General features: G+C 41.2%; 1 protein-coding gene across 1 annotated transcript in view; it reads left to right on the plus strand.

Annotated features, from left to right (window-relative positions):
* Positions 1 to 14,460, plus strand: part of LOC131431479 (F-box only protein 11) — a 34,721-nt gene that overhangs the window by 12,001 nt on the left and 8,260 nt on the right. The window contains exons 3-6 of the mRNA XM_058597221.1: positions 4,199 to 5,920; positions 5,990 to 6,234; positions 6,316 to 6,496; positions 9,876 to 10,950. Coding sequence (XP_058453204.1) covers positions 4,199 to 5,920; positions 5,990 to 6,234; positions 6,316 to 6,496; positions 9,876 to 10,950 — 3,223 coding nt within the window. The remainder of the gene's footprint in view (positions 1 to 4,198; positions 5,921 to 5,989; positions 6,235 to 6,315; positions 6,497 to 9,875; positions 10,951 to 14,460) is intronic.

Below are 14,460 nucleotides of genomic sequence, written 5' to 3' on the forward strand. Positions count from 1 at the left end.
AGGAGCTACTTCCAGAAACGGGCATTTCGTACACAGAACAAATCGTGTTCCGAGGTCACCGTTCCATCGAACAGCCCCGCCTAAATGAAATGTTTACATCAAATGGATTCAAACATTACAGAAAGACTTTCGATCCCTTGCAATTGGCAAGCAATCGACACATTCTTCACACTCGAAGTTGCATTTAATGTTTCATTTCATATCGTTTCGAAACCTTCTAAACCAACAGTCTTCTGAACCCTTGGATTATAATAATTTTGGCGTTTCAAATGAATTATTACCTACAAATCAATGTACACCCTATCATTCTGCTACTAACACAGAAGGCGATAGTACCCAGTCCATACCGTTCCATTGACCAAATGTCATCTTAGACACACGGGGAGACATGAGATAAGACCTTGTAAGTACGTAGTTATTTTACCTTTTGATGCTCTGGGTCGCGTAAGAGCAAATTCATCAGCTAGAAGTTTTATATGGAAGATCTATAATAGAACTTGAACTGTAACAAACGTATCTCCAGCGAGCCGTTCTAGTTTTATTCATTCAAACAGTTATGTCAAATTTAAAGCCGGCATACGATGCCGTTCTATTTTTTCTATATTTGAAACATGAGTAAAATACTGCTTGGGCTGTCAGTTTTTCTTGTTGTAAAATTGAGATTTAAATGTGTTAAATTGGTGATAGCATGCAACTTCACTGTGAACGGTGAAAATAGTTGCGACCGGCTATTATGTGGTTGAGATGTTCAGTTTGAGTGTGAATGGTATCAATTCCCAATACTATTTCCTATGCAACTCTCATTTGTCTTTCAGCAAAAACCCGGATGAGATCAGTGTGCAATAAGCCAAGACCATCGTCACAAAGACGTAATGCAGCCGATAATTGGAGAAATGCAGAAAAATGTAGAGGATATATTTTCTATAAAATTTCTGATTTGGCAAGCGAATTGCTGTTGCGACTACAAACTAATTTGGTGTGAAGTATATAAACTTGATGCTCAAGAATGTCTGAACTTGCGCAAATGACCATTAATTGAACCGCACATAGGAAATCCTACAGGATATGGGACCATTATGCGTAACACGGCAGCATAGGCTCTGAAAATTTGTGGATAGATTTGATTTGTCGCCATCACAGTTCAGATACATAAAAAAGTCAAGAGTCAAAACTAAATGAACTAGAGGTCGAATCCAGGGCACAATAAACGACAATTATAAAACCTGTTTTATTCCACCTAGTGATGCCTTTCTCATATCAATCATACTATCATATATAATACTGTGGTACTCTTCAAAATAATTTTCTTCGATTCTTAAAATCAGTTTGTTTGACCGTCTACTGATAAAAACTATCAATTGGAGAAGATTTGAGGTCGATTTAGAAAACTTTCTACGGTTTTTCACCCCTTTCAGTGATGGTAAAAAATTGTTAATACTGTTTACCCTATATTTCCGGATCCGGAAGTCGGATCGTAATGAAATTCAGGAATTACTTATGGGATCACAGGATCTTTCATTTGAACCTAAGTTTTTGAAAATCGGTCGCGACATCTATGAGAAAAGTTAGAACACATATTTTCATTTCTTGCACATTTTATCCCATAACTCCGGAACCGGAAGTCGGATCCAAATAATATTCGGGAATTTTGTATGGGACCATAAGACCTTTATTTTAAATCTAAGTTTGTGAAAATCGGTTCAGCCATCTCCGAGAAAAGTTAGAACACATATTTTCATTTCTTGCACATTTCATCCCATAATTCCGGAACCGGAAGTCGGATCCAAATAATATTCAGGAATTTTGTATGGGACCATAAGACCTTTATTTTAAATCTAAGTTTGTAAAAATCGGTTCAGCCATCTCCGAGAAAAGTTAGAACACATATTTTCTTTTTTTGCACATTTTATCCCATAACTCCGGAACCGGAAGTCGGATCCAAATAATATTCAGGAATTTTGTATGGGACCACAAGACCTTTATTTTAAATCTAAGTTTGTAAAAATCGGTTCAGCCATCTCCGAGAAAAGTTAGAACACATATTTTCATTTTTTGCACATTTTATCCCATAACTCCGGAACCGGAAGTCGGATCCAAATAATATTCAGGAATTTTGTATGGGACCATAAGACCTTTATTTTAAATCTAAGTTTGTAAAAATCGGTTCAGCCATCTCCGAGAAAAGTAAGAACACATATTTTCTTTTTTTGCACATTTTATCCCATAACTCCGGAACCGGAAGTCGGATCCAAATAATATTCAGGAATTTTGTATGGGACCACAAGACCTTTATTTTAAATCTAAGTTTGTGAAAATCGGTTCAGCCATCTCCGAGAAAAGTTAGAACACATATTTTCTTTTTTTGCACATTTTATCCCATAACTCCGGAACCGGAAGTCGGATCCAAATAATATTCAGGAATTTTGTATGGGACCACAAGACCTTTATTTTAAATCTAAGTTTGTGAAAATCGGTTCAGCCATCTCCGAGAAAAGTTAGTGCAAAAAATCGTTACATACACACATACACACACATACATACACACAGCCATTCGACGAACTGAGTCGAATGGTATATGACACTCGGCCTTTCGGGCCTCGGTTCAAAAGTCAGTTTTCACAGTGATTGCATAACCTTTCTATATGAGAAAGGCAAAAAGACACTAAATTGTACTGGATGACCGGAAAGAGAAAGTTCGCGAGCTTACCATAGTTTTGCAATCGCTGTGAAGGGGTTTACATGAAGTACATGAGCATCGCTGCTACGGTCAAAATCAACGGTCAACTCCAGTTACTTGCCCATCCACCTTGTTCACCTGATTGGGCTTCTTCCAACTATTATCTGTTCCAAAATCTCAAGTCAACTCTGAGAAATCGATGTGAGTTTAGTTTTGAAATTTGAGACCTCTACTTCCGCGACCTGATACCGAAACCTGTATAACCAGAGTAAGTTTGTATGGGCATAAACTAACATGACCTACAAATTTAGAAGATGTTTTCCGTTCTCCACGAATCTGAGTAAGGGAGCAATCTCGGACCGAAATCTTTCACAAGTCTTGTGGATTTTTGTGCTCTAGAAATGGATATTTAGATGATCTTAGACATGTGCGACTGAAATGGCATGATAGTCAACGTTAAGAAATGTAACACAACAACCTTCTCTCGGTCACAGTTAGAAATTTAATTTAAATTGTTAATAATGATAGTTCCAGTGTCTGTTGGAAACACCGGTAAAAGGCGCATCGAAAATTGTGTACATAAGCAATCCTCAGTAACATATTTCTTTTATCTTTGGGCCCCTCCCGAAATGAAATCCTGGGTACGGGCCTGAATACAGTCTAGATAAATTTTGAAAAACAAAGTACGCAAAGTGGCTTTTTGTGACAACGTCTGCATGTCCAGGAAGCTATTAAAATCCATTGATACCTGAGAGAGTTCTGCCTACCCGAAATACGATTCGGCGCGAGATTCGACAGAAGAGCTTATGATTTTGAACTCGATTCATTTTTGATGTTACATTCTTAGCATTTCGATTTTTTGAGTTCGGATATTATTGCGAACATGCTTTACACCAAGTAGATTGCAAAGTAGCACTGATTTTAGGTACCGGTCATCATACCTGATAGAGTACGTGAAGCCTGCAGGTTTATTTTTTAGTTTGCATGAAAACAGCAGAACGACAAAGAGTAATGCAAAACATTCAACTTAAACCTATATCAATACGATTTTACTTCACTTGTTACTTCATCTAAATTTAAAAAAAACGTTAACAATTCGAACTTTGGAAGCTAATGCCGCTTCCACATAAATAATTTAATTTTAATTCCATTCCAAATTGTTGATTTGTCCATTAGCCTATACCAAAATCCTCTTACTTTCAACTGCTACTGCTGTCATCGAATCGACGAAGGAGGAGAAGAGGAAACACAGTGGGTGCGGTTTGGTTTAGTTTGCGCGGTACCTAAATATAATAATTGATATATAGAATCTATTTATAATATTCCTCGCCTCGCATGGATGTGTGCTCTGCCGATGATGAAGCCAAGTCGGGCGATCTCCATCAGACTTTGTAATTCAGACGATGCACCACCACTTAATTCGACGTCGACGTCGACGAAAATTGATTATTATTAAATTGTATTATTGAATACGGATGATGATCACTAAAGGGTCTCATTTGTTTTCTTTTTTTTTTGCAGCACTCTGCGAGCCACCATGCCAGAACATTCCTGCACCGAACGTGGGTGCTGCTCCGACTGGACAGCAGAACAACGGTCCAGCACTGCCGGCGGCCCCCGGTTCAGGATCATCTGCCAATTCTGCCTCTTCCAGCTCATCTAGTAACAGTAACAGTAGCAACTCCACCACCGGCAGTAATGTAAATAATCTGAACAATCCGAACGGACCGAGCAGCACAAGTACCACCAGCACAGCGTCCCCGTCTTCTTTGTCTGGGTCCTCGTCGTCGACGTCGTCGTCGTCCCAGGGACCCTCCACTTCATCGTCATCGTCGTCGTCGTCGTCGTCATCGTCGTCGGCGGCGGCTGCCAGCGGTGGTGGAGCGTCAGTGTCATCGTTATCGTCGTCCACGTCATCCTCAACACCACCGTCGATTCCCTCGAATGCCATCTCCTCGGTCGCTTTGTCCGAGGTTAAACAGAACTCAAACTCGCCGTACGATTTAAGAAAAAAGTCCCCACTGGCTGCGCATGATTCGGGCAGCTGGCTGGCCGGATCCAGCAGCTCCGGTGGCTCCAGTGGAACCGGTCCTTCATCATCCGGGGGGACCACTAGCTCTAGTACTAGCAGTAGTTGTCACAGTCTCCTACAATCGCATCAGTATCAATCACTGGCATACGATGGAAATGCCGCCTACATGCTTCCCGCACGGAAGCGACCCAGACGTACTTATTCTACCAGCACAGAAGCGTCGTCTTCGTCGATTGGTTCGGCATCGACTGCATGTGCTGGAATGACAGGTGCTGCTGCTGCTGCTGTTGCTGCTGCGGCCGGTGGCAATCCTGTAATCACTTCCGCCAGTGCCGTGGCATCGACTCTCTGCATGCAATCAGCTGCCCATTATTTGCAGTACGAAATGCCGGACGAAGTTCTGCTGACCATCTTTTCCTATTTACTAGAGCAGGATCTGTGCCGGGTTTCACTCGTTTGCAAGCGCTTCCAGACGATCGCCAACGACACGGAACTGTGGAAACGCCTATACCAGAATGTGTACGAGTATGATATGCCACTGTTCAACCCCGAACCGTGCAAGTTTATCTTTGTCAAATCGGAAGATTCAGACTATGCCAACCCGTGGAAGGAAAGCTTCCGGCAACTGTATCGGGGAATTCACGTGCGACCAGGTTACCAAGATCGGCGTCAGCAGTGTCGAAGCATAGCCTATTTCAACACAGTCCAAGCGGCACTGGATCACGCCGACGAGAAGAACTCGGTCAACAACAGTCCCGCTGGTGTGGGAGGTGGAAGCAATAGTAGTAGTAGTAGCAGTAACAGTAATAGTAATGCCAACAATAGTAGTACTAGTAACAATTCCGTTGCCGGTGCTGCGGGTGGCGGCGTCGCGGTAGATGGCGACGAAAACTACCCACCGGAAAACAATGGTTCGTTGATTTTCCTACACCACGGCACGTACCGGGGTGAATTTTTGGTGATCGATTCGGACGTGGCGTTGATCGGAGCCGCTTCCGGGAACGTAGCCGAATCGATCATTCTCGAGCGGGAATCGGAATCGACGGTGATGTTTGTCGAGGGTGCCAAGCACGCGTACGTAGGGCATATGACGTTGAAGTTTTCGCCGGATGTAACGTCGACGGTGCCCCACCATAAGCACTACTGCCTGGAGGTCAGCGAGAATTGCAGTCCGACCATTGATCACTGCATCATCCGGAGTACATCCGTGGGTAAGTTTGAGTGACATCGGTGAATGTTTCTTAATAAAAAAATATATTTATATTATCCCCTAATTCCAGTGGGTGCGGCTGTGTGCGTTAGCGGTGTCGGTGCCAATCCGCTGATAAAGTACTGTGACATCAGCGATTGCGAGAACGTCGGTCTGTACGTGACCGATTATGCCCAGGGCACGTACGAGCATAACGAGATCAGCCGGAACGCGCTGGCCGGTATCTGGGTGAAAAACTATGCTAGTCCAATCATGCGCGAAAATCACATTCACCACGGCCGGGACGTGGGAATTTTCACCTTCGACAATGGAATGGTCAGTACCTAGTGTTTGCTTTTTGCACTTTTGGTTGGTTAAATCCGTTCAACCGAAAACGTTTGCTCTCTTCTTTTGCAGGGGTACTTTGAAAAGAACGACATTCACAACAATCGGATAGCGGGTTTCGAGGTGAAGGCTGGTGCCAATCCGACGGTGGTCAAGTGCGAGATTCACCACGGTCAAACCGGCGGTATTTACGTGCATGAGAACGGGTTGGGGCAGTTTATAGAGAATAAAATTCATTCCAATAATTTTGCGGGTAAGTCTAGAGCAAAATTTCGATACTTGGAAAACAAACCAATTCACGGTGCTCCGAAACGGGAAATTTTCAATACAAAAATATTTTCTCTGTTGAATGCTATTATTTTTCGGTGTTTGGTGTCTGCTAGAGATGGGCAAAACCGTTCGTTCTAAAGAACCGCTCAGATCTTGACAGTTCTAGCGAAAGAGCTTGTTCTTTTGAATCGTACTTCCTTTCAGAATTTATATTTTGTAGTAAACATATTCAATAATAATAAACGTTTGAACCAATAATCATTTTCTTATTGTTATTTTTAAAGGTCGTGATTACATGCAACTTCTAGCTTATTCCTAAAACCTGCGACCGACCAGTAAATTGTTATAATCTGTCAAAGAATTTGAATACTTACATTTATTTTGCATAGAATAGAGATCTGCTTGCGTTAATAAAGAACTCCAGTTCACTCATTTTGCTAGTTCTTTTGAGTGGTTTGGAACGGATTGTCCATCTGTAGTGTCTTCAGAAGGTTGGAAGTGCAACAAATCGAAAAGTATGGTAATAGCAGATAGACAAGATGGTGATAGCTATTATTGAGAACATATCTATTCTGTGGCTCGCAAAGGTGGGAAGTCAAAAACAGAAGTATAAACAGTGAAGCAGAGGCAAGGACTGAAGGCGTACAATGTGGAAAATGTGTCCAACCGTGCGTGGTGACTAGCAAAATTTTCCTGCACAGAGTCGTACTAAGAAGCTTTACACAACTTGTTTGCAAAAAATTTTCTTGTGCCATAATAAACGATGCAGCATACATGCTCGAAGTCTAAATAGCTTTCGGCTCTGGCACGATTTATACACCGCAATGCGAAAGGATGCCGTCAACGAGCATTTCCGGAAAAAGGAGGTGTCTAGATTCCCAAAAAAAAAGTATTTGATTTGCCAGACCATATGTAGTTGTGCTCTTAAATCTGAAGGTTTCATTTCTATCGGCACTATCAATAAAGATGAACACGAGAAAAAGTGCGAAAGCGGTTGCTGCCATCACTACTAACGAATAACAGACAGATAGACAAGAATAAATCGAATGAAACAGCGAGAAATGAGAATCTGTTTTCAAAAGTATCTCAAAATTGGTGTACTCGAACCTTCACCCTTCTCCTTTACGTGGAGATGCTCTACCGAATACGCTACTCTGGAACATGTGCAGAACACAATTTAGAACGCAACAGAAGAAATAGCGCTGAACTTGTGCGCGATACTGCACACAGGCCGCTTGAAAATCAATTACTGCACTAGCGACTCTTTTTGAAAACTAACACTTGGGCAACTGTCCCACCCGATTAATTTTAGTTTTAGAAAAGAGACAGAACCTAGGGTAGTCACTATCACTCAGTATGTATGCAGTATCACGCATAAATTTAGCGTTGTTTTAAACATGTTCTAGTAGTATCTTCATGATAAGGAGAAGGGTGAAGGTTCGAGTCCGCCCTCTTGGCGATACTACAACATAAACTGTTATGCACTAACGAGTCGAAGACGAAACTTTAACTAAATTAACAACGGTTTTGAGGCCTGCTAAGGCTAATCCCCAAATGAACCGGTTTTTGTGTCAATTTGGTTAGCGAAATTTGGTGTCCGAATTTTAACATGGATAGGTTTTACATCAGTTGCTCGAGAAAGTCGTCTTCGGAAGAGTTGTCAAGCTAATTATTGCGCACGATTATGGTAAAGTTAAGTTTTTTTATGTACGCTATCATTAGAAAGTTATGATTGTTTTCTCATCAAAAACTAATCACACTTCAAAAATCAATATTTAATAGATGCCAGATCAATCCTGAATTCTCCACGGTATCTGAAAGATCATAAAATAAGTAAAGTTTTAAGAGACATCTGAAAGGGTGTTACTTTTGTAAATCATTTACATAAGTATTAAAAATGACTAAAAGGATATCAAATAACTCTTGAATGCCATAACGTAAGGAATGTACGGACTCATATTGTATCACTTTCAAATAGCTATAACTTTTTACCCAGCTATAACTTTTATTTTTTTATTAAGAATTATGATCGAAACTATTGTGTTACTGACAGTAGTAGCTTTGCAATCGTTGCGAAGATGGAGTTGGAAAAACAAGCAGCGACGTAAAAAAAATTGCACACGCACCTTGAAAATGCGGATCTCTCTCATCGTGTTATCAACAGGAAGTTGGGAATTGCACAATCTACAGTATCTCGATTTTTAAATCGACACAACGAACTGTTGATCAGAAAGTTATACTGTTGATCGTAAAAATGGCCCAAAATTTCAAGAGGAACCCAAACAATAAGAGATGTGACGGAAAAAACTGCATTTGAGTAAAACTTTCGCACAAGACGCGGAAAAACATGAAGGATTACACTCGTACAAAGTTTGAAAGGCACAAAACAGCATTGAACGGCAAAATACGGTGATCAAATCACGAGCGCGGAAGCTCAACATAAAGATTTTGACAAAACTGCATTTTCTCATTATGGATGAGGATACGTACTTGAAAGCATACTTTCGGCAGCTTCCGGGAATTCTGTTTTTCACTAGCTATCATAAGTTTGATGTCCCCGAAGACGCACTCCATTTTTGACAACCGAGCTCATATACATCAAGGAATGCATTCAAAACACAAATGATGGCAGTTATTATCGAAAACAAAATATTTGGCCAGTTCTGGAAAATGTTCTGAACTTTTCTATTTTTATTTGTTCGACAATGCCACAATTTGAATCAGAAGTTAACAGCTAATAATCTTCGATGTTCACAGCTTTGTTGAATTTTTAAGCATGATACTCTCCGCAGTCTCGAATTCTTTTATTTTGTTTACAAACAATTTTTGTGAAAACACCCATCACCAAAAAATAATATGTTATTTTGGTTTTAATTGCCGCATAATGTCTACTATATCGATTTTAATTGGTTCTTTTCGGCAAACATTAACTGAGAGAGACGAAAGATATGAAATGAAAAGACGGATAGGTATTCTAGATTGAATCAGTTATAAATTTAGAATGGAAAAGCTAGACTAGGCAGGCTCATATAGGCATGATCAGAAGAAAGAAATGAATTCTATTTTACCTTCTATTTGAGGGGGTCGAACACTAAATTCGAGTCCCCAAGTATGGTCGTGTAACAAGTGTAGTTTTTCATCACACTATGCCACTGACACCGGCAAAATAGAATTCAAATCTTCCCGCCTAGATCCGATCACGCGATTATTATTCTTTTACTACTGACACCGCAGCTGTGTCCAATGCTTTTCAGGCACATAATGTTCAATAGAGAAAATTTTTCTCGTCTCACTAATTGCCCCGTCTCGGCCTACTGTGCAAAACATTTTTAATCAAAACAATTTTGTTCTTTTTTTTAAAGGTGTTTGGATTACTTCCAACAGTAATCCGACGATACGGAAAAATGAAATCTACAACGGCCATCAGGGTGGAGTTTACATTTTTGGCGAAGGTCGAGGGCTGATCGAGCACAACAACATCTACGGGAACGCACTGGCCGGTATCCAGATCCGTACTACGAGCGATCCGATCGTTCGTCACAACAAAATACACCACGGTCAGCACGGTGGAATCTACGTGCACGAGAAGGGCCAGGGACTGATCGAGGAGAATGAGGTGTACGCGAATACGCTGGCGGGGGTGTGGATTACGACCGGTAGCACACCGGTCCTGAGGCGGAATCGGATTCACTCGGGCAAACAGGTTGGGGTGTACTTCTACGATAATGGCCATGGCAAGCTGGAGGATAATGACATATTCAATCATTTGTACTCCGGAGTGCAAATTCGGACGGGAAGTAATCCGGTTATACGAGGAAATAAAATTTGGGGCGGCCAGAATGGCGGTGTGTTGGTGTACAACGGAGGGCTGGGTTTGCTGGAGCAGAACGAAATATTCGACAATGCGATGGCCGGTGTGTGGATCAAGACTGATTCGAATCCCACGTTGAAGCGAAACAAGATCTACGATGGACGGGATGGTGGCATTTGTATATTCAACGGTGGCAAAGGGGTGCTCGAGGAAAATGACATATTTCGAAACACCCAGGCCGGCGTACTGATTTCCACACAGAGCCACCCCATTCTGAAGCGTAATCGGATATTTGACGGCCTGGCAGCCGGTGTGGAAATCACCAACAACGCGACGGCCACACTGGAGTTCAACCAAATTTTCAACAACAAATTTGGAGGACTGTGTCTGGCCAGCGGTGTTCAGCCGATCACGCGGGGCAATAAAATTTTCAACAACCAGGACGAGGTGGAGAAAGCCGTGTCCGGGGGACAATGCCTGTACAAGATTAGCTCGTACACGTCGTTTCCGATGCATGATTTCTACCGGTGCCACACATGCAACACGACTGACCGGAACGCGATCTGTGTGAACTGTATCAAGACGTGTCATTCGGGTCATGATGTCGAGTTCATTCGGCATGATAGGTGAGTAATTGATTACTTATTTTTGTAGGTATTATTATTCAAAGGTCGTTTACACCCCGTCTCATTGAATCGTCTGCTAATCATCATTCCGCCATGGCGAACTCAATCCTCTGTCCACATAGTTTTGATCTCGAGACCATAGCCGACTACTAGTTATTTTTTCGGTCAAAATAAAGTGGGTTGGAAAACAGCACAAATCAAAAATCTGCATTCCCGAAAGGATGCTGAACTATCTGCTGGTGCCAAAATGCACATTGAATAAAAACTCCAACCTCCCAGATGGTCTAGCGATTTTACAAAGGCGACACTTTTCTACACTCCCGGAAGAATGCAGATTGCGAATCGCGATATGTATGAGCAAAAGTAAATTCTGCACCTCATAAGCGAGGTCAATACAAAACGGATTCATTCACTGCAAGAAGATAGAATATACTTCAATTTTAACTCCGCATACACAGATTCAACCATGTATGGAGAAGTACCGAGTACCGATACTCCGAACATATATAAACATATTTCCTGTCTATGCCATCAATAGTCAGACCAACTGTGACAACACAAATATCCCGAGTTGTGAACTCAGATATGAGAGATACATTAAGAGCACTATTTGCAAGTATGCATGCTCGTGGCATTTCACGTGGATTAGTCATGAAGTTCTTGTTGAACGTAACGAGAACTGGGTCTAATAACTTTTCAACGTCGAAGTTTCACTTTTGGAAATATGATTCCTAAACCCAAGCTATAGACTTCTGCAAGATGTTGAAGCTATCTTGCAGAAGTCTGGATAGATTCATAGTTGATGTATGTTTTATGCTGGAGATTGATTTGTGCTACTATTAGCAATTAGGTAATGCACACTCCATCTCCAGCACTTATAATACAGTAACTAGATGAAACCAAATATATTGGCTTACATTCGCCTATAGCGAACCATGTAAGGTTTTCTTGGGATAGTTAAAGCTTTTAAAATCCTATGAGAAGCAAAGAATGGAGCTTCGCTTAACGCAATAAGGGCAAAACCCAAGATTCTTGTTTGAAAATAATTTCGCTGGATGGACCACGGTTTCAAACACAGAGACATAACTGAATGACGTGAATACGAATAAAACTTAGTTCATTGATTGTGTAAATTGTGCTAGCTTCCAGAATTGTAATGGACAATCTATTACATACATTTAAGATTAAGCTAAACCTTGAGCTCGCAACAAATTACTCTCACTGCGCTTAACGTTCCTTAATCTAATAATGCATTAAATCTCATAAACATTGACGAAGATTCTATGCGGACGGCAATCGCTGGCATAACAGCCTCTACCTACAGTTATCTTGAAAAATTACTGGACTGGTTGGTAATCATTTCCCTTTGTCGACCATTTCGGCCGTCATGAGAAGCTTCTTTTATGTTTCCAGTGTATAAAAAGGGGACATCACATCTCTTAGTGCAGTTACTAAATTGTATGAAAAGCTTCATTTGACACTGTTTTTCAAACACTGCAATACTCAACCTGACATGATGCCTAAGAGCTCCACAACCTCTAACCTGGTTTACTAACAGACGCTATTTACACTGATCTTTCCTCTGGCCTTGATATAATTAATCACGATATCACGATTGCCAAATTGGAAAGACTTGGATTCGGTTCGAACATTCTTCGATGGCCGCAATCATGGTCTCATCCGAAATTTTGCAGGGTAGTCATCTCTAAGAACTAGTATACTCTCAAAGGGGTATGTGATATTAAAGTAAAGTAGGAAGATCAAAGAACTCAGGTGACTACCTACCGCCGGTGCAGCATTTCTTTAGAATGATTGCCGGAATGCCGTCAGGTCATGGAGAAGCTGAAGTCTTCAATGACCTTATCGCCGTTTGCACTGAATTTGGCGTGATGATAAGTTTTCTGTGGTGAATACACTGGCAAACTTTTGGATAAATTTCTTGAAAATATGTCCCGACCCGTTCCTTGTAGGACAGTCGAGAATGTAGTCCCAATTCCTTCCTTTGTTCATTAACATGCTTCCACAAGACTTTAGTATATAACGTTGTCGGAGTACAAGCTGTCCGTTCTTTGAGTATTTCTTCAGTCGCCTTAGCTTCGGAGCTTACCAAGCTGAAAATGTTGAATGATACATTTGGGCACAAATTGAATGTATTTTTGACTTTTGATCTTTTGATGGCGCTATGTTGGTACTCATAAGCTTGACTTATGCTGTCAATTCCGGCCATGTTGAATGCGACTTTCGTAGCTTGGTAGTTGGTAAGGTTTGTTCCACGGCACGCGCCGAAGAGCGAAGCGAATGGATCTGCGTTGTATCGATTGGATTCTATGGGCACCGTTTATGTAGTGAGGATTCCGAACGACAGAACAATACTCCAGGATGAACGAACGAGTAAGCAATACAGAGATTTTAAACAGTACACGTATGTAAAATGTTTAGTCATCCTCATTACAAATCCTAAGTTTCAAGAAGCTTTGGAAACAATATAGCTGTAGTGTTGCTTGAATGTCAGTTTCTCATCGAGAATGACACCAAAGTCTCTCACACACGTTGTTCTGGCTATCGGGGATCCTTCGAGGAAGTTTTTAAAATGAAATGGCTCATTTTTCTTCGAGAACTCAATGGTCGAGCGTTTGTCAGGATTCAATTTCATACGGTTTACTTTACACAACTCGACGAAGCTCAACAACTGTCGTTGTGGAAAACCTGCATCTTCTGGGCTTCGAATGTAATAGTAGAACTTAACGTCATTGGCAAACGATAAACGAGGGCTCTCTAGAATAAAGTTGAAGTCGTTGAAGTACAGTAAAAATATTAAAGGCCCGAGATGGCTACCTTGCGAAATTCCGGACGAAGCGATAAACTCATTGGAAACGTGATTGGCGATTTTCACTGCTAAACGACGACCCATAAGATATGATTGCAACCATCGAAGGATGTTAGAGCCGAATCCAAGTCTTTCCAATTTAGCAATTGTTATATTGTGATTTATTATATCAAAGGCAGAAGAGAGATCGGTGTAAATAGCGTCTAATAGAATAGAATGAGAATAAGTTGGTGGCTTTGGAGCGCTTTGGCATAGAAGCCATGTTAAGTGTCGACAATATATTGCTTGCAGGGGTTGAAAATCGGTCTCAGAATAACCTTTCCAAACAATTTAGGAACTGCACTGAGCGATGTGATGCCACGGTAATTGTTCACGTCTTTCGTGTCACCTTTCTCATACACCGGGAACATGAAAGAAGATTTCCATAAGTTGGGTAAAAAACTTCTTTCGCGAATGACATCCGAAATAGTCGAGAAAGGGGAGCATTTTTTCAGAATAACTGCCGGTAAGCCGTCAGGGCCAGAGGAGTTGTCAAAAACTTACAATAGTATGCCGGAATTGTCAACGTAAGTGAGGGTCATGAGTACCAACATAATGCCACAAAAAAAAATCAAAAATCGAACATACGCAGCTCGCGAAAATTCACTACTTGATATTTATGTTTTGTTTTGCAATCGCATATC

The sequence above is a fragment of the Malaya genurostris genome, chromosome 1 (genome assembly GCF_030247185.1).
Source record: "Malaya genurostris strain Urasoe2022 chromosome 1, Malgen_1.1, whole genome shotgun sequence".
Classification (NCBI taxonomy): Eukaryota; Metazoa; Arthropoda; class Insecta; order Diptera; family Culicidae; genus Malaya; species Malaya genurostris.